At 39.9% G+C, this 20,513-nt stretch overlaps 3 protein-coding genes across 3 annotated transcripts in view; 2 read left to right on the top strand and 1 right to left on the bottom strand.

Moving 5' to 3' along the window:
• nap1l4a (nucleosome assembly protein 1-like 4a) overlaps positions 1 to 2,925 on the bottom strand; it is a 9,945-nt gene extending 7,020 nt beyond the window's left edge. The window contains 6 exon segments of the mRNA XM_025056233.1: positions 1 to 34; positions 460 to 543; positions 981 to 1,125; positions 1,345 to 1,408; positions 1,969 to 2,000; positions 2,806 to 2,925. The exon segment at positions 1 to 34 is cut by the window's left edge and continues 227 nt beyond it. Coding sequence (XP_024912001.1) covers positions 1 to 34; positions 460 to 543; positions 981 to 1,125; positions 1,345 to 1,408; positions 1,969 to 1,984 — 343 coding nt within the window. The 5' untranslated portion in view covers positions 1,985 to 2,000; positions 2,806 to 2,925.
• A 6,755-nt stretch (positions 2,926 to 9,680) lies between these two features.
• On the top strand, positions 9,681 to 16,807 carry th (tyrosine hydroxylase). The gene is made up of 13 exons (XM_008312302.3): positions 9,681 to 10,600; positions 11,029 to 11,232; positions 12,149 to 12,323; positions 12,418 to 12,506; positions 12,624 to 12,691; positions 12,803 to 12,853; positions 13,673 to 13,818; positions 13,900 to 14,035; positions 14,658 to 14,727; positions 14,817 to 14,873; positions 15,071 to 15,166; positions 15,283 to 15,416; positions 16,043 to 16,807. The coding sequence occupies exons 1-13, from the start codon at positions 10,517 to 10,519 to the stop codon at positions 16,200 to 16,202; spliced, it is 1,470 nt and encodes a 489-aa protein (XP_008310524.1). The 5' UTR covers positions 9,681 to 10,516; the 3' UTR covers positions 16,203 to 16,807.
• A 2,054-nt stretch (positions 16,808 to 18,861) lies between these two features.
• The window catches only part of igf2b (insulin-like growth factor 2b), a 5,727-nt gene continuing 4,075 nt past the window's right edge, over positions 18,862 to 20,513 (top strand). Inside the window, 2 exon segments of the mRNA NM_001294219.1 lie at positions 18,862 to 19,069; positions 19,873 to 20,020. Of these exon segments, the coding sequence (NP_001281148.1) occupies positions 18,995 to 19,069; positions 19,873 to 20,020 (223 nt within the window). The 5' untranslated portion in view covers positions 18,862 to 18,994.

The following is a 20,513-nucleotide window of genomic DNA, read 5'->3' as shown; positions in this document are numbered from 1 at the left end:
CATCCTCAATTGAAGCCTTTTCCTTGACCTGCTCCTGTAGGCAACAAACAGTAAGACTCATTCTAAACATTTTGTTAAACTTTAAAACAAACAATTGGGTCACCTTCTTGAGTGACTGCTTCTACTTCCATAAAGTTCATAGAAACAATTTTATGCCTGGCCAAAGTATTTCTAATATCAACCATTGGTGCAGTGCTATGTAGACAACCTAATAACATGAGCATCTGTGGCTTTTGACAATGTTTGTTATTTTAAATAGCACAAAATGATATAAATGACATATCATTTGATTTGATTATATAGAAATAAAGCAAAGTCAATGTTTATATGCAATGTTCCAACTAAAAAAAGGGTCGATGAAATGGTGTACCCTGAATATTTTACAATATTTCATAAAAAAAAACAACTCTAAACTTAAAAAAACATCACAGTTCACAAACTAGCCAAACCTTTACTTACCGCAAGTTCTTCTTCCTCCCTGTCACTGTGCCACTCACACTCTGCATCTGTGGGTTCCACCGTTCCTGTGACAATATCTCGTCTCTGTAACAATTTTATCACAGTTATCAATTTAAGCTCATACATACAAGAATTTATGAATTAGTATTTCTGAGACAAAATTAATTGGAATGCACCACAACACTAAAATCAACTCCACACACGCAAAAAAAGAAAGAAAAGAAAATGAAACAGGTGCAAAAGGATTACAGCTGTCTGTCTTCAGGGTAACCAAGAATGACTGTCACTTGCTCTGGAAATAGCCCTCACTGACAAAAGAACAGTTGACTACTCGTGGTGTCAGTTTATAATGTAGCACTGAAGGGTTAGGGTTTATTCTCTGAACACAGGTCAGACTAAAGAGAAACAACCCTCTAGTGCAGAAAAAAAGGCACCAATCAAACATGCATCATTCAGCTCAAAGCAACGAAACACAAGTTTTGTTTCATCGAAGTTCACAAAAAGTGCATTACTTAATGTACCTTATCAAACAGTGGTTGGTAAAGAGCTGCATACTTCCTCTCAAGCTCATGGACTTCCTCATAGAACTTGGCCTCTATGTTTGCAGATTGCACTTGTAGCCTTTTCAGGGCATGGACTCGCCTCTTCACTGCTTTAGGAAGCATGCTGAAAGAAGATGATTACATTTATATAAATGACAAATGCACATTTTTGTCATGTTCCATTCCTTTATACTGCATGAAACAATGTTTATAACAAAGTGACACATTGTAATCTTGATCCTGTTAACCTGGGTAGGAGCTATTGTAAAAACCAGCATGTTAATTAACCTGACGACATTTGTACCAATTATCAATAATACCAAAATCAGTATAAACCATTTACCTTTCCATGAAATGGAAGCCAGCAGGCTTGTCTGCTTGACTACCGGGGTTTTGATCCCCTTTACCTGACAAAACATACAGATGAGTAGATATTACAATTAATGTGATGAGTTACTTCATTTTAAATTAGTTAACATTTAGCACAAATCTGAAAGTAAAATATTAGAAATTAAACATATTTTTGCATTATAGTTTCTTTAATGTTTTATATAATATATATAGAATTATATTACTTTAATGTTTGACAAGGACAGGGATGTATTTGTATGTAAAAGTTGCCTTAAACTAGGACTGCTGAGATTGTGACAATTTTAAGCAGGTTAACTAATTTAGTAATAACTAGTCTGACTTATCCTTGCATTTGCCTGGGAAATTGTCATTCAATGTGGAACTTGACAAACTAGGCCGTTTCACACATTTGAAACAGACAAATGCTTATCAAGCAATAAATAAAAGACCCGTCAGGTACCGCTCCCCATTATTATATGTTACATTACGTTCCTTCCCTGTTGTCCAAGAACTAATTGCTAACAGTCATTTATGGGTTATTTATGTGTTGAGAAAAATCTAATAAACCTTATGTATGGGAGGACTGCAAATAGAAACACAGAATGTATGTACTTGCCTTTATTAGCATCCATTTTCAGACTTCTTTCTCTGTAAGAAACAAGTTACATTATTGGACAGCTTTATCGTATATCATGACACATACTACTACATTACTTACAAAATGTACACGATGTTGAGAGCTTTTAGAGAATTACACTGTTTAATTTAGTGTCAATTATTTTACTCATTTGTGACAGGCGACTGAGATTAGTTCGACTGTTCAACACTTGGGAAAGCGCAGGCCAATGACGCACTGACATGCTAACAGCAGCTGTGCTGGGCTATCATGGCTAAAGTTAGCACCAGGGCTCCCTCCCTTAAACAAATTATAGGATCCTTACAGACTCTGACAGTTATAGTAACCGATTAACAACACAATAACTAATAATTATAATCATCAACGTCCACCTACCAACAAGAAAATAGTAATTATCATCCAAGTTGGGCGGTGCCAAAGCACTGACAGCAGGTAACAGAGGTAGCATGCAAAAATTGGAAGGCAACGTGCTACGAACAAAGCAAATGTGCAAGTTTGAACATAGTATCCTGTTTGTTGCTAAGACAGGACAGTTGCATTCAGTTATTCTAAACTAAACCGGAGACAACAAAGAAACACCGATGCAATGTTTGCAGTTAAACTGGCCTTTGATGTTACGAGCAGCTACCCATATCCACTGGCTAGCATTAGCTGCTAACTCACGGTTTAATGAGGAACGAGAGAGAGAGTCAGATTAGCAGCAGTCTTTAAGGATACTCAAGTAAGTCGTTGGGTTGGTGACAAAATACCAGTTACTTAGTGGAAGATGCAGACGTGAATGAAGTGTTGTTGCTCACAACAGTCCGGTTCACTTACCTCCTGGTTAAGCGAAAATCTCGCTGCTGTGCTGGATTCGCTCACGCGTCTTTACTTCATCCACCACGCGCGAGCGGTACACGCGTTTTAGCATCGTGGGTTCTGATTGGTTAGTTGCTGAGGAGGGAACCGTGCTGCGTTCAAGTACCAATTTATCAGTGATCACATAACTGACAGGGTTGATTGTATATAAAAATATAAAAATATAAAAATATAAAAATATAAAAATATAAAAATAGGAGCGTGGTGTATTAAATGATTACTTTGATTTGTATCCCATACATGCGCCATGCATGTAATATGGTTTTAATGCCAATGTAGTCTAGTTATAGACTATATTGGCATTATAGAATACAAATGGACATTTATTAGCTTTCAGTGAAGATAGAAATTGATCATTTTTTTCAGAGAAAACTTACCTCTTCAAACAATAAATTGTTGTTTTGTAAATGTATGTGAAGTTCTATTTGCCATATGAGGGGAAAGCGATGTAAGTAATATTTACTGTATTACTGAATCGAAGCTTTTAAGGGCGGTGTTGGGACATACTTCATAATGAATGTAACAAAGTTCTAAATTTTGTGTTATTTATATAAAACATTGATTTAGTAACTCGATAAAACTCGGGAATGATTAAATTCACAATTTAGACAATGGTTTTGGCGATTTATTTGTTTTGGTTTGATATATATATTATTCTCGAAACTGCTCCATATGCCATAACCTAATTCTGGAAATAAAGGTTTACTAATGTTGATCATAGCACTGGAAAATGCTCAAGGTCTGTTCTGTTTGAATGTGAAAACTAATTTGTGTTTGTCCTTGCAATGAACAGCCAACCCGTTTAAGTTGTACTTCAACCATGTTTGTTGTCAGCAGGGATTTTATCCAGCCCTATTATATTAAAAAAAAATGTATGAACTCAAGAAGACTTACAGGGCACTATAGGGAGCACACGGTTCTTTAGGCCACAAGAGGGCTACACCTGCCTGTGTTTCAAGAGTCAGCGCTTTTTGTTTCTACTTGTTCATTAAATATGGTTAGCGTCCAGTGTTTCACATAATTGAACTTTTCCATTGCCACTAAAATCTGAACGTAACATGATTTTTTCCTACAGAAAGAGAAAAAAAATACAAAAACCAAGCAATAACAATAATCCATTAAACATACTACTAAAATAATAATATACTTTTATAAAATGCTGATTGTAGATGGTGCAATGACTGAAAACGAATTTGTAAATATTGGAATTCAAATCAGAGTTTAGATTTTAGGCAGCCTTCCTGATCCTCCTGTGAGCTTTTTTGCCCCCATTGGAAACATATTTTTATGGAAATGGTCCATGTACTAACAAATAGGAATGCACTAAATCGTGTTTGTTATGAACTCCAAAGTGGTCTACACAGGAAGTGACAGCACCAGGGCCCCTGAGGGTAAGGTTATTGTGTCCCAGCTTTCTGACTGTCACACTGACATTTACCAGTAAGATTTTGATTCACAAAGGATGTCAAATGTGATTTTATATTATTTGTTTACAGCAGTCAATAATATTGGTAATCCTGGGCAATTCTATTTTCATTTCAAGAGAATAATGTGGCTAAATATGTAGAAACAAGCTTTATCCTACGAAATGTTGTGGGAAATTATTGCACATTTTCAAAATGTAAGTGTTTGATAAGCTCCTATACTGCAGGTAGTCTGTGGTGAAAGGATTGTTGTTGAAAAGATGGTTACACCTGCACACAAATGTGAGCACCAGCTACTTGTACCCACTCATTTGTTCCTAACACTACCCTCCTCTCTGGCAGCACACACCTGGCTTTACAAATGTTACATATTACACTACTTATCAGACCAGTTTCTGTGCCAACACAAGACTAAAAAAAAGAAACGTAAAGTTTTCTGCAAAACTCTGGACATTTAGATTACATATATTAATAGGGCAGTTTATATAAAAATTCAATAACAACAACTTCAATAATTAAAAAGATATTTTAACCAACTTTGCTTTCTTTGATGTTTCCCCCCCAACATTTATCATTTTTGTACATTTGTATATGTTGTATCCGACCCCTGTTTGATTACATTTGAACAATTTAACTAGTTAATTGTAATGTAATCTTCCCTAAATTTCCCTTTCGGCAACTTAAATCCTCTTTTGCTCTAGTAAAACACTACTAATTTCTGGCCCTGGTGCACGGACACGTCGCTGCAAAATAATTCAAGTGTTCATGCTGCAAAAATAATAGAGCTGATATTAATTCTGACCATGCTTTTGTGCATTCTCTCACATTGGTTAATAATAATCTATCTATCTTTGTCTATAAACAGTGACAGACAGAACAATTAAAAAAAAAATTCTAATGTGTCTTTCTTCAATTCCTGTATGAGCATTGTGTTCAACGAAACAGATCCAGGTTTCACTCTGTGCAAGTAAATTGTGAATAAGTTCAAACTAGCAAATCATTATATTTTATTACATTTGTGATATTTTTGTTTTGGTGGTGCTCTATGGCCCAATGTCTGTTGTAATACTTTCCTCTCTGTTTCATCGTGTCTTGTGTTTTTCCCCTCGGTATACACAAACACATGAACACCTCTTCCTAAAAGTGGATTTCCTGATAGTCTCTGTGTCAATTTAATTGAACACGTAGCAATAGTATCTCAGTTGGCCCACAGGGGTATTGGTTTTGTGAATGAAGTGGTCAAACTCCAGATGTCAGTATTGATATGGTCGAGACAAGAGGGCAGCGTTTAAAAGCCATCCTGCTCCTGCATGCTGTGTCATCCATTAAGCCCCTCTTCTCCTAACGCATAGGTAATGGCCTATCTGTACACCATAATAAGACACACTCTCTCTTTCTCTAACACACACATATACTGAATGTAAAAAGCCATCAAAATGAGACACAAACAAGGGCGCACACACACAGAGCCAGCCAACACATTGACACAGCTGCAGTCATTATTCACCCAAGGAGGTCGTGGGTGAAAAATGGAAAACGGAACTGGCAAACCACGTCTGAGGTGGCTGTGACAGAGGGCTCTGCATGTGTAACGAGTTCAGCAAACCCATCGGTCCAATTTATGGCACCCTGAGCCTCTGTTACGCCTTATGTGTTCTCAGTGTAATTTACCTTCATCTGCACCACTAAGCAGTTTCCATCATGCCATCCTGTCTTTTTTATGTAAATTACAAGAACACCAGGTTTGGATTGGTTCCTGCAGTTCTGGGGTTAACGGTGTCTGCTAGGTGATGACAGCAACTAAGGAGAGAGAGGGGAAAGCACAAACTAAAATAAAGCGGGAGGTCAAGGGTACTATTGTGTTTTAATGTATTGTGTTAAGATAAAGAGTAAAGAGTAAAAGATAGCTGAGACTGAGAGACCCTCTCTTAGTATCCCACCATGGGAGATCCCCCAGCAGTCCAGGCCTATAGCACCATAGGTAGATCTAGCTCATGTTCGTCTAAGCCAGAGGTTCTCAATTATTTTCCGTCATGCACCCGTAGGGATAGAAATCTTTTCACGCCCCCCCCCCCTCGACACACACACCCGCAAATTGAAATACTATTAAGAACCTGATTACATGTATATTTTTATCTGTACAAACCACTGTATGAGTTGCTGCCACCTAGTGACTGAAGGCTTGTTATCGTTCAATCGTTACAGCAGTGGTACACTTATGTCCAGGGTGCCATATTCCGTTGGAAGCCCCTCAGACCCCACCCCCCAGGAGGACCACCATTTGAGAAGTAGTGGTCTTAGCCAAGTCTACCTATGAAGATTATCAATGAGTAGTGTAAGTTACTACTCCAATTTCACTCTTGTACTCTCATGTGGGCCTTGGTTTTCGAGGTAAAGTGACCTATTAGGTTGTTAGTAGTTCCTGTTTGTACTTGATATTAGGTAAATAAGAAAGCTAGGTGTAATCTAAATGCTGAGATCAAATTTTAAAATTGTGGACAGTGGTTTAAATAGACATTTTAAAGCTGTAGTTAAACAGAGGTGTGTACTATTAGTTATTTATTCAATAAAAAAACTCAACTCAGCATTTCCTTGGTTCTGAACATTATTTGGGAACAAACCTTAAAGAGATATGAGTGGGCAAGTACGATCTAGTTTTGTAGTATCTACAGCTGAAATGTTTAGACATTTCAAGCCTGACAAATGTTCTGTAGGCTCCATGTACAAAAATGAATATAATATCTAAAATGGATCATTCAAAAAGTTCACTTTATTAAGTCAGACTAGGGCATCACCTGTGGTCGTTGTGTTCAATATTTGACATTTAGCATCCTGTACAGCACACCTGAAAAAAAGAAGCAAAGGTGAGGGGCAGCGCAAATACTGCTTTTGGTTGAAAATACGAAAAATGCTGACAACAAATGTCAAATGTCAGAATAGATTAAAGTCAGTTAGAAAACAACTAGCTGCTGCAAACTAAATCAAGTCACAAGCTACACACATAAAGTTGTTTCATAATGACATTTTTACAAATACATATTTATTGACTTTGATTGTGTACAGTATAATATTATATAATATAATGTGCATTATCTGATGCAAAAACAATAATTACAAACTATATTTGAAATATGGGATTACTGTCCAGAATCCCCAGGAAAAAAAAGACTCTAGAACAATAAATGGTTGAATATTTTGAAACAAAAGGGACAACAAACAGCAGCACCACATGTGGGGTTTTTCTGCGGCTCTAGCTTGAGTTTTGACCTGCAATAGCTCGGCCCCTTAGGCGTCTGGTTGACACGAGCCCATTAAGGAAAGGTAAATCCAATTAGGAGTCTCTCCAATACGAGTGCTGTGTGTCAGTGCTGCAGGGGCAACAGGCAATGTTATAGCGTCATTATGCTGCCTCTGTGACTCCAACACAGGATGAATGATTGGATAAGACTTTAACATGTGGCTTGAACCACTTATCTAGAAGCAGGTTTTGTTTCCTGTATGTAAAAGGAGGTCAGAGAGGATTAGTGTTGAATAGTAGTTTCTTTGACTTTAATCTATGGACCTTAAAATGAACGCTTTTATTTTTCTATTTCTTTTCCCAGCTCACGAGACAGGGACACGTGTACAGTTCATGAACACAGTTATTACACCACTTACAGTAATTGATGCAAATCATTGTTGGATGGCATAGAAAGGCTTTTTTCCCTTAAACCTGAAAGGCACAGTAAATTTTCTGCTGCATCCGGACACCAATCAAAGTTATCAGATATGACATTTGAAAAAAGCACAGGCTGCTCAGAAAACAAACAGCAAGAGAGACATGGAGTACAATCAGCCTTAAGCTCTGGAGTTATGGCATCAACATTTGACATGGAGGATTTAAGTTGAACAAAAGTAGAAATTTGTACAAATGAACTCTTGTGACACTGTAACTGTTCAACGTGAATGTAGGAGAAAAGCATTGATGTCCAATTACATATGAGAAAAGCATTGGAACAGCATGCTGTGTGATTAGTCATTCCACTTGGCAGCTGTATTTTGATCACAGTCATCACCACCCACAGATGCTCGTACTAACGGGGAGAGAGATAAAGAAAAAGAGCGCAATAGACAAAATGAAGTTTGAGGATGGAAAATGTGTTCATCTTAAAGTGTTGTAACCTCAGGAATACTCAGATAATCAGACTGTCATTACAGGGGTCCTCTTTAGCAGCTGTTGGCTGCAAATAGCTGGTCAAAGTGTTGTAAGACCATGAAAGAAGCAGTTTTCTTCAGTTCTCAAAGTGTATGTCCTTATATTTAACAATAACGTGATTGTATGCTGTGCTAGAAAAACCTAAAAAAAAGCTTGGAATGTCTGTTGAACAGTCTATAGTGCATTCATTTAGACATACCGTACATCTAGTTTTAAACTTCAATAGCATATACTGTATTTATGTAGGTTTTAATAGCATGCCTCATCAAACGTTGTGCGCAGATTGTTGATGGTGATAAGTGATGGCATAGCAACAATACACTCACCGTCTGCATACGTCCACAGACACTCATTTATTTTGGATGTGTTTGTCCAACAGTATTACAACTAATGACAATTATTTTCTGTTTCCGATGGTCTTCAACAACTATATGAGTCTGATGACCCTCACAAAGGTGAGCGGCATTGTTTGGTGATGAGAAACAGAGAGAAAAAAGCACACAGGGGAGTGAATAATAGCCCAGCTGGTTGCACTAGCTGCAATTAGTCCATCTTAAGTCCCACAATTATGCAGGGGAAAGCTGACACTCACAATGCCTCAATGATGCCCCTCAATCAATACATAATTGCAGTAATTATCATCCCGGTGTCATTTATGAATGCGTCTGACACTTCCAGTAAAGAAGATTGAACTGGGTAAACATGGGATGAATGATAGAGAGCTTCTGTCTCTTCAAGTGTGAAATGTCTAACAAAAGGTGTGCAGCCTTAATTCCTGGTATGAGCAACAATGGAGGTGGGTGAGTCAGCCGAAACTACTGTAAGTACAGACAGAAATAATCTGGCATTTTCTGTCTTGGCTACAATACAGCACAGCAGCATTATAGAGAGTGTATATCAGTCACACACCCCTCCAACAAGTAACAAAAAACAAAAGTCCAGTTAGATTAAACTTTCTTGAGATCTTTATGGTCTTAACACAAACAGAAGAATTTAATGGCATATTTAAATGGCTTAATTCATGTTTGACAACGTATGCAGGAGAAAAGACTGAGATAGAAGAGCCTGGGTGGGAGTAGGGTGGGTGAGCTGGGTGAGCTGAGGAGCGCTCGAGGCTGCGGTGGCTGTGGCGGCTGTGGCGGCGGCTGTGGCGGTGGCGAGTGGCTGTGGCTGTGGCTGTGGCGAGTGGCGGTGGCGAGTGGGCGCCGAAGAAGCTCAGAAGTTGCGTTGACCGGGAAGGGTAGAGATGCGTACATTTTTTGGACAACTAATATGTTGAAATCATAGAAAAGAACTTTGAGAGACCTGTTCCCGAAAAAACAGTATCTGTGTTGGTTCGGGTGTGTGTGTGTGTGTGTGTGTGCGTGCGTGCGTGTCCACAATCAAATCGAATTTCGTCAGGATCTGTAGAGATTGGATGGAACTGATAAAGTGATTTAATTTTCCACAGTTGACTTTTCTCAGCTCTAACCTTTATGTAAAGCCCTGCAGCGATAGAAGCTCTGATTATTGTCTTAGTCTGACTACAGTGGTTCCAGCTGGAAAAGAGAAAAACAAATGCCCGTGAAATGCCAATCATTTTAACATCACCAAAACCTACACATTTTAAAATGTATTTCCAACATATATAACATTTTATAACATATTTTCCGGATATTCCAGGCATTAAAAGTATTCCTCTGTAACAAATCCTCAACATCCACTGTAGTGAAGTCATTTAAACTTCAGTCATTTAAAGTGCATCAAACATGTGCCAAAGCAAAAATAGAAACGTCTAATGTTTCTCCTCTATGGTTAAACCACGTTTCAATCGCAAGGAATTGTTTGCTTCAAGGCAGAATGTATGTTGTGATAGATTCTGCTCATTGATTAATTGGAACAAGAGTCGCATGTTTGACGTCAGAAAGCGCAAATAAATAAGCCCATAAATAGAGAGAATCTACCAACGGAAAAGTCGGGAAAGGTCTACCCACACAGACAGCACAGCTTAATACATCCCCGAGAGCGCCACCACTCCTCCGTACCACGGTTCACACCAGAAAGGCTCATCATGCCACTGTCGACGAGCTCCACGTCCTCTACGAAGAGTATCCGCAGAGCAGCCTCGGAGCTGGAGAGGTCCGACTCCATCACGGTAAACCCACAGCTCTTAGATTATGGCAGAAATATGTATTTATAGTGTAATAGCTTCGTGATCACATGGCATTATTTTTGAATGATTATATATGCGGAACCAAAACTACAACTTTTGAGTTATGCGCTTTAGGAGTCGGTGACCATTACGCATCGGCTGCGCCAAGACAGCACAAACCTTCATGGAACCAAATGATGTGTCTATGTCTTCCGGTTCGGGTTCGATTGACCTGCTGATGTATATTCATTCAGTTATTCAGTGGTGTGAAGCAATAATTCCAAATGATATCCTAAGACATTTCAGAAGAGAGAAAGAAAAAAATGTTTTTGGTCTACTGTTGCGCCTCAGCAAAATGAGTCCACTTGAATAACATGTGCATCGCATTACCTCTTAGGATTAACTTTCATTTATTCTTCTTCCCAAACTAGTCTCCGAAATTCCTGGGTAGACGGCGCAGCTTGATTGACGACGCGCGTAAGGATCGGGAAGCGGCGGCAGCAGCGGCGGAGGCTGTCGAGTCCAGTGAGCGGATCGTGTTTGAGGAAGATGATGGAAAAGCGCTCCTCAACCTCTTCTTCACACTGAGGGTTTCCAAGACACCTGCGCTGTCGCGGACATTCAAGGTTTTTGAGGTACATCACTGCAGAGGCGCAAAAAGTGTTTTCCTGATCCATTTATAATGTTGGTGTGACAGGATCATTATTGGTCACGATCTGATTGTCTGGGTTTTAGTTGCAAACGACGTCAGTATTTTATTGAGTACATGAGGCCATCTGGTATTATTATTATTATTATTATATACATGAGGTATTGAGTACATCTGGTATTATTATTATTATTATTATTATTATTATTATTATTATTATTATATTTATGTATCAATTGTTTATTTAAAGTGGAATTCTCACTTGGTTTCGAATCAGTAGCCTATATTAAGAAACTTTTTTTTATACTTATAATATTTTTATGAACTTCTTAATTAAGCAAAGAATTGAAAAATCAAAACCAGTGTTTCCATCGGACGGGATTTCTCAAACTGTATTACAGATTTTACCAACACAGATGGCCGGATGGCCGGATGTGCGGTAAAAGTGTACTTACAGCATACGTCGCTTTAGATTTAATGTACCAAATGAATTGGTTTCAAAGTTTTCTAATTTTGTTTTTATGCAGTTATATATACTTAAATGTACACGCGCAAGCGCATTGTTAAAAAATTAAGAATTAACCTTCAAAGCGGCCGTATTAAAACAGACGCACAAGCCGCACCCTCACCTTTAGGACAAATGACAAATTATAGTTTAGCTTTAATGATTTAGTACTCAAATCACTAGTGTAATACTTTATGAAACATATATAGACTCTTTTAGGATCTATTGGGCCCACTTTACAGTTTGTGGATAAATACAACTTATACATTTTTGAAAAATATATATAGAAAACTATATATATTTTAAAACTGACTCTCCTCCACTGGTTCATTTTTGATCTCTAACATAGCTGTTTCTTTTTCACTGGTGACTTCCCATTGTGTTCACTGAATTCCAGACTTTTGAAGCAAAGATCCACCATTTGGAGACGCGGCCCTGCCGAAAGCTCAGAGACAACCTGGGGGGTCTAGAGTACTTTGTCCGCTGTGAGGTCCACCTGTCAGATGTCAGTACTCTCATCAGTTCCATTAAGAGAAATGCGGAGGATGTTAAAACCACCAAAGAAGTTAAATGTAACCCACTTTACACGTGCAAGTACTTTTATATGGACTTTTTTGAAGTGGTAAAGCTGCAGCTAACGTGATCTGTTTCCTCTTCATCCTTCAGTTCACTGGTTCCCAAAGAAAATAGCAGACTTGAACAAATGTCATCATCTGGTCACAAAATACGATCCGGACTTAGATCAAGACCATCCCGTGAGTACTATTCTTATTTGTGGTACATGAAGGATGGTCAAATAATACTATTTATTCTCCTGCTTGGTGCATTCATCCAGAAATGAGATCAGAGTTTTGTATATTTGATTTAAACAGGGCTTCACAGACCCAGTCTACAGACAGCGGAGGAGGATGATTTGTGACATCGCCTTCAGATATAAACAGTGAGATACAGGCTTTTGCCTCAGTACTGCATTATTATTATATTAACAACAGACAGACAAACGAAACACACAGCGAACTGAAACTTCATTACTCCTGCTCTTGACTTTCAGTGGGGAAGTGATTCCCAGAGTTGAATACACAGCAGAGGAGATCGGCACATGGTAAGAGCTAAAACACATGATGCATTTTAGAACTTTATATCTTGAATTAATTGGTGCTTAAAGAATAGATAGTAATAAATGACTCAACAGGGAATTAGTCACAAGATCCTTTTGATGCACTGTTTCCTTAAGTATCTCACATGGAATTACAAGGAGAAGCCTGATGCCTTGATCTAAAAAACAAAAAACAAAACAAAACAAAAAACCACAAAGGGCAAAAATGTTACATTTACACTCCCTAAATTTAAAAAAATCCAATAAGGAAAGTAACCCTCAGTAGTAAATCCTTTGAATGCATAGACACAATTAACATCTAAATAAAATCTAACAGTAGCAAAGGTTCTACAAATGGAGGCAAACATAATTTCCTGTCAGATTATCAAGAGTTACATTCAGGCATGTGAAAATATCTCGATGAAATGGGGGGACTGTACTGCATGTAGTTTCATCCTGACTCAGTCAACACTTCATTCATTCATTTTCAACCTCTAAAGCAGAAACTGCAGAGTATCTGTTGATTAGCCACTCTCTCATTCACACCTACGGCTCAGTCGAAAACAAGTATGAGAAAAAAGAGAAGACAGACCAGGGAGGTCATGTGATCTCTGCGTCATGCCACGACTTTGTTACCATGTGACCCACTTACGTCATCATGTGATGGTGTCGTATAAAAAGAAACAGTAATTGATGATTTTTTGAGGTTAAGCCCGGGATGTCTATTCTTATAATATTATTATGAACTGTATTATTAGTATTATAATATATTATATATTATTATAATATTATTAATACAGGTTCTGCTACTGTATGTATTAACAGGCGAGAAGTCTACTCCACCCTGAGAGACTTGTATACCACTCATGCGTGCAGCGAATACCTGGAAGCTCTTCGCCTGCTGGAGCGACACTGTGGGTACAGTCCACACAACATCCCACAGTTGGAGGACGTGTCAAACTTCCTCAGAGGTAAGGACGTGACACACAGGCAGTAAACCCAGAGATTCTCTTTTATCTGATGTTTCCTCGTGTTTTGTTACAAACACACAGAACATACAGGTTTCCTGTTGCGTCCAGTGGCCGGTTTGCTCTCAGCTAGGGACTTCCTGGCCAGTTTGGCATTCCGAGTTTTCCAGTGTACCCAGTACATTCGACATGCCTCCTCTCCTATGCACTCACCAGAACCGTGAGTATAAACCTGGGAACTATTTAACCCCTCACCCTCCTCTTCACTTAGATGAAAACACTCTGGTCTGTGACTCAGAACAAAACAGTGAAAAATTCAAACTACAGCCTGATGTTTGCATAGCTGTGGCCACCAGTGGAGCTGTTGTTGACAGTTGGTGTACTCACATGATGAGTGTAGTACGACTGAATGACTACAACTCAGGATATTACTAAATAGATTTTTGAGATGTGGCCCAAAACATTTTGGTGAGCTCACTTCAACCTTTGACCATCAGAATGTAATCAATTCATTTTTTGGGTTCAAGTGATTGTTTGTGAAAAAAAAATTCCCTCCAGGCATTTCTGGGATTTTGTGTTTACAAGAATGGACTGGGCGGATCACTTGAAAACACATTTCTGACTCTACGAACAGATGAAATTTATCTTTTCTGTCTGTCTTTCTTTCTTACTTTCTTTTTTTCTTTCTTGTTATATTCTTGACACGGTGTGTTTTATTTTTTCATCCGTTTTCAATCCTACCAGACTGAACTTTTTCTTATAATTCTGTGTTTTGTTTACCATATTTTTCTGTTCTAGTATTTCAAACCAAATTTCTATCTTTTTTTTGTCCTCCTACCTAGCGATTGTGTCCATGAACTCCTGGGCCACGTTCCAATGTTGGCCGATCGCACTTTTGCCCAGTTTTCCCAGGTAACTGCTTGATCTTCTTACGACCTTAGCGTAGCTTTTACGGTTTTAACTCACTGTTACACTTTATTCAGTTAATCTTATGTTTGCAGGACCTCGGTTTAGCATCACTCGGGGCTTCAGATGAGGATATTGAAAAATTGTCCACAGTAAGGTTCTATACCTAAATATACTAAACCCATCTAGAGACGTTGTTGCCTCTTAGGCAGCGGTATTAGCATTGTTAGTGGTTCCCAGCTAAATGCCAGTTAGAAACATAAGCCATATGTTATTGACTTCTTTAAACCCTAAAATTAACATCTGTATTCTAGAGTATAACATTATATCTGTGTGCTTTTACCTATAGTTGTACTGGTTCACCATCGAGTACGGCCTGTGTATGCAGAATGGTGAAATGAAGGTTTATGGCGCCGGGCTGCTCTCCTCTTATGGAGAACTTTTGGTGAGTTCCAGCTTTGTGCTTAATGTCAATTTCATTCAGTGGATAAGGAAATACAACCGTCACAGTGGAACAGCTCCTAAGTTAATTCTCCATCTTTTCTTTTCAATTCCATCCAGCACTCTCTGTCAGACGAACCAGAAACCAGGGCGTTTGAGCCAGAGGCTGCAGCAGTGCAGCCTTATCAAGACCAGACATACCAGCCTGTCTACTTTGTTTCTCAGAGTTTTTCAGATGCAAAGGAGAAGTTGAGGTAATTCGTTACAGAACAGCGGGAAAATGTAGAGAGACAGACGAGGAAAAGAGGAAAAACAATAAGCAGAAAGGGAAAGGGGTTATGTAAGGACAAGGTCGGAGAACAGCCAGCCAACCCTTAAGGCCACAAACTTTTGTAGGTCAGCCATAGCAGCCAGAAGACAGCTGTTACTAATGTAGTGTTTCTTACCGAGGCAAAATGCTGGGTTTTATTCGGCAAACACTTCAAATGTTGCCCTGCAAAACAAGTAGCGTGAGCGAGTGTTTTGACAATGTTTGGTTTCTAGTAGAATATAGCACAGATACTTGAAGAGAAAATATCAGGATAGGAATATTTGTGCAACCCTAGAGTATAAAACATGGGAATGAAAAGTATGAAAACTCTGTCGGGCCGGACCCGAATGCTTGAGTCTTTATATAAATCAGACTAAACCATAACTACAGGAACTGAGTTGTAGTTCAGTTTCACTCAGTTAGAGGGAGGTTTGTTGCTCCCGGGTGAACGATAAGGGTTTACAAATGGCAGACGGAATTGTTGTAATGCATTCATTCATGAAGAGTTAAGACGCTAGGTCACCTCAGAGCTCATGGTTACACAATCGTAATCTTCATTTCTTTCTTCAGAACATATGTGGCCGGTATTAAACGTCCATTCTCTGTGAGGTTCGACCCATACACCAGCAGTATCGAGGTTATGGACAATCCACTGAAGATCCAAGGCGCCCTGGAGGGAGTGAAGGACGAATTAAAGATGCTGTCAGATGCCCTCAGTGTATTGTCTTGATAACGCCCCCATGTGGCCACCACGCTTGTTTGTTTTTCTGCTGTGCTCTGCTATGTACACCTGATGTTTAAAAATGGGTGTGTTCATCTGTATGTACTATGTGGATGATGTGATGCTGCTGCTTCGTGTCACTGGATGTTTAGCAACCAAGGTTACAACCATTACAGCCTCAATGCAGTAAAGGCACAGTTCCCAAAGACGTTTAATACCTCACTAAGTCAATCGTTTGTTCAGTGATGGGGGTTTTACAGAGCGGAACAATTAGCATAAAACAAATGAATGAAAACAAGACATGTCTAAATCTTAACTTAAATCACAGAAAATTGTGATTTGAATGTATTAAAACTAAAATATTGTTTATTCTATTGTTAGTTAAACAAAGGGTTGTAATGGATTAATAATATAATGATAATAATAATGTGACAGAGACTTTATTGCCCATATACAGTATTTTAGTTTCAGCTCTGCTAATTCACTGGGATCTGTGCTACTTTACTTTGCAATAGAGACAACTTATATTAAAAATATAGAAATATTTGTTTCATGCTATTAACTGTGACTTACTGTTCCAGTAAAATGAGTCATAAAATAAAGAATTGCAAAATAGTAACTTTGCATTTGGTGTTTGTTTTTTAAGCTCGACAACTAGTGGGGAGAAAACATTGTCGTTTGTTGTCGGTATTTTGCCACAAGAGGGGGCACTTCAGCCTATTCAATCATTCAGTTCTTATTGAGAATAGAAAATAAACACATCTTTTGTAATGCGAAAACAATGTGTGAAAACAAAAGTACACCTAACTTCAAATGTAAATGGGAGAACACGATTTAAGGTAGAAAAACACTGCAGGCCAAATCAGCAGTGTGTATGCTTCTGCCATTACTGTCATCTATCAGTTGATACAATGCCTAAACACTGTGACTATCCATTGGAGTGAGATTTTTTTTTATAATGAAAATGTTTTTTTAGATTAACTTTTGTCAGAATAGTCCTTTAAAAGATTTTTTCACACTACAAACAAACTCTATGCTTGTGTGGTTTTCAAACTATACATCTTTCAGCTGTAGAATTCCCTCTGCCTGTGATGTCACATGACATTGTAGGTCTCCCCACAACACAAATATTAATGTATCATGTATTCAGTTATACAGTACCTTAAATATTAAGTGAACAACTACACAGCGACCACCGTACATCATGTTCATGTTCTTTGTCTACAGTTTGATGTTTGTCCACAGGGACCGTTTTGGTCCATTAGATTGAACTAAAACATCAACAATAGACCCTGTCACCCTGCTCATATTAAGGCTTTTTAAATTGTGGTTAGACTCCCCTTATCAGTACAGTTTTTCAGAGACTTTACACTGACCAAGATTGAAACCTTCCCCTTAAGGCAGGGGTCTCAAACTCACTTCTGGCCCACAAACCTCCTACCATCCAACCTCTGACTAAATGTTCCTTCTAATTCAATTTCAACCCTGAGATGACTTATTTATGTATTTTTAATACTTGTATTAGTTGGCTAGTTGTCTAGATTTGTGGTTTTTCTACTTTCTACACATATTTAGTGTTTTTGTATTAAACAACAGACACTGGTGTGGCCCTCTAATGAAATGACGGTGGCAGCAGTGGCCCTGGCTGAAAACAATAACAGATAATTATATAAATATCAAGTTTCTGCTACAAACTTGCCTAAGACTAAACATGCTTTCTGGGACATGACAGAGTTGTTAAATGCTACGTTTACCAGGAACAAGCCTGAGGGACTTTGTCTGGACATACCTCCTGCATGAGGCTGTGATTTAGATCCTGGACCGACAGTCTCCAGCACAGACTGACTCCTAGCAGTCACTTCTCCAAACTGTGAAAGCTGAGATAAACAAATAGAGGTTCACCACAAGGACCACTAGGTGTCAGACTGAGTCTGACGACATGTCCAGGCCCTTCTTTTTGCAGGAAGAAACTTATCTAAAGGGGCAGGTTTAAAATGGAAACATGAACGCACTTTGCCCTATGTTCAAACACATTTGGAAGCTAAATCTGAGGACCTTATTTTTTATGACCAGATACTAAAATTAACATCTGGACAGAGGTCGCTGTCTACCACCTACAAAGTGTGTGGACCATGACTAAACCCGGGACGTAAAGGACGTTGTTGTGTGTATATATAGATTTTGGTGCCAGTCAGATCAGAAGAGTCACTGCTGCATCATCGTGTGTCAGCCCCACTCTCACATTTGACCCCGGTGACTTCATCGGCACCTGATTCAGAGGGAAGCCGCACAGCCCGGGCCACATTGGCTTCCACTCTGGCCGTTAATCTTAATTACAGCGTTGACATTGACGTTCGTCTCGGAGTCTGAGGACTTCTGCGTCTCCCCTTGTTCCGTCTGCGTCCTGTGCGTAAACGTTGTGGTGGTAGGTTATAGTGCGTAAACGTGGAAAATACCTAAGGAATTGCACCATTTTGTGACACTCTCTTCCCTCTCCTTTCTCCCTTTCCCTCCCGTTTAAGCACTTTTCCATAAAACGTCTGTGGACCCTATTTAAATAATAATAAAAAAAAAACAACCGTGAAGAAGAAGAGGAGGAGCGAGGGGTGGGGTGTGGGTGAAGGGGCGTGTTTTGGTATATAATACTTCTCACTCAGAAGTTTTGCCTGTCGCCTGATCTTTGGGACAGCCTGTCACACATCATCTCTAATATCCTCAGTAACTGGGAAACTAACTCACCTGCAACCTCTCCTCCGACCAAACAACTCCCGCCCTCATCGCTTTGACTACTGCCATATGACATGGAAACCCAGCAGAAACACGGACAGCGCTTACTTTGCCACACCTGCCGGAGAATGGAGAGCAGCAGAATGAAGGTAAAGCGCAGACGGAGGGATGCCTTGACACTGTAACCGTAGCTTCCGTTATGGCGTTGTATGTTCAGGCCCGTGCATTGCTGTTTCGTACTGTGGCGCCGATCTCTCCTTTTTTGTGTGTGCGACACGATCAGTGAAATCTCCGAATGTGCATGCAGCGGGGAAAGTTAACAATGCACGCTTGAAAGACACGGCCGGGGCTCTTGAGGCTTTTGCGCAACAGGTTTCGGGGGGTGTTTTGTTCTTGTGAGACTGTCCTGGATGGAGTATCGGTGCGCCGGACTCGCAGCAAACAGCTGGGCTGTGTGCCGGCAGATAGGGGGCGGTAGGTCTCAGGGTCAGTGAGCTCGCTGCAGGGTGAGCGAGGGGAAATTTATGCTGAGTCTGGCATTTTAGATAGTTTACTATCGAGCAGCCGTTCTTGCAGCTTGTGCAAAGTTGTGTAAGAGTGTGAAGACAGAAATACCGTCGACTTTTTTTCTCCTGCAGAATAAGCACTTACGTCTCAGGTGCGACGTAGTGACAGCTGGAGACCTGTGTCCACAGAGGACTGCTCATATGACATCAGTTGTGTCTCGTGTTAGGGACGTTCGCTGAGTTAGTAGGTCAATACATAAACGCCTGCGTTCAACGCCGCGAGTGCGTCGTCCTGTGTGCACACAGGCAACATCTGGCTGTCGTCTGAGAATTTCTGGGGAACATTTTATGTCAGCGCTGGTGAAGTGGGTGGTTGCATTTGTTCAGCTTTGGCAACACGTGTGAATAAGTCTGAGTCTCTCTCTGTGTGTGTGTTTCGCCTGCAGGTCAAGATGTTCTCGTCCAGTCCTTCGCTGCTGTTCGCACTGGCCCTGACGCTGTACGCGCTGGAAATGGCCTCGGCGGAGACGCTGTGTGGAGGAGAGCTGGTGGATGCGCTGCAGTTTGTCTGTGAAGACAGAGGCTTTTATTTCAGTAAGTCCCAACGCTCACAGGCTTCCACAACGGGCTGCAAAAATATGTGTGTTTTGTGAATATCTCTGTTGTTCATGCATCTCATTGGATAGTTGATACTCTCGCTCTTGTCTGTGGCTGCGTGGTATGTGTGCCTGGTGTTTTTCTTTTCTCTTTCTTTCTTTCGCTCACTCTAAAACACACACACACAGTCTCTCTCTCTCTGGGTACTCTGGGTGAGATTACAGCCAGCTGTGTTTCCCCAGACCTCGTCCTGGCTGCTCTGCTGAGCGCACGCATTCTGCCTACAGCTCATACCTCTCATTGCATATGAAAGACCGTCGAACTGTGTGAAGGCACACACGACTCAGCGCGACACAATGGGCCGCTTGTTTACCAGTAAAGTAATAGCACCCCAAGAGGCATACCAGTCACCTCAGCACCAGTGTTCCCAGGCCAGGCGTCCACACTGATGAGAGGGAGGGGGATGGAGGGAGGGGGCGGGGGGAGAGTG

The sequence above is a fragment of the Cynoglossus semilaevis genome, chromosome 6 (assembly GCF_000523025.1).
Source record: "Cynoglossus semilaevis isolate Cse_v1.0 chromosome 6, Cse_v1.0, whole genome shotgun sequence".
NCBI classification, from domain to species: Eukaryota; Metazoa; Chordata; class Actinopteri; order Pleuronectiformes; family Cynoglossidae; genus Cynoglossus; species Cynoglossus semilaevis.
The sequence above is the reverse complement of the archived record's forward strand: the minus strand, read 5'-3'. Positions and strand labels throughout refer to the sequence as shown.

Excerpts from the sequence above, each read along its gene's own strand:
- th (XM_008312302.3), top strand. The coding sequence starts at position 10,517 with ATGCCACTGTCGACGAGCTCCACGTCCTCTACGAAGAGTATCCGCAGA. Across the intron at positions 12,324-12,417 it reads AACCACCAAAGAAGTTAAAT|TTCACTGGTTCCCAAAGAAA; the intron begins GTAACCCACTTT and ends TTCATCCTTCAG. Across the intron at positions 14,728-14,816 it reads CTTTTGCCCAGTTTTCCCAG|GACCTCGGTTTAGCATCACT; the intron begins GTAACTGCTTGA and ends TTATGTTTGCAG.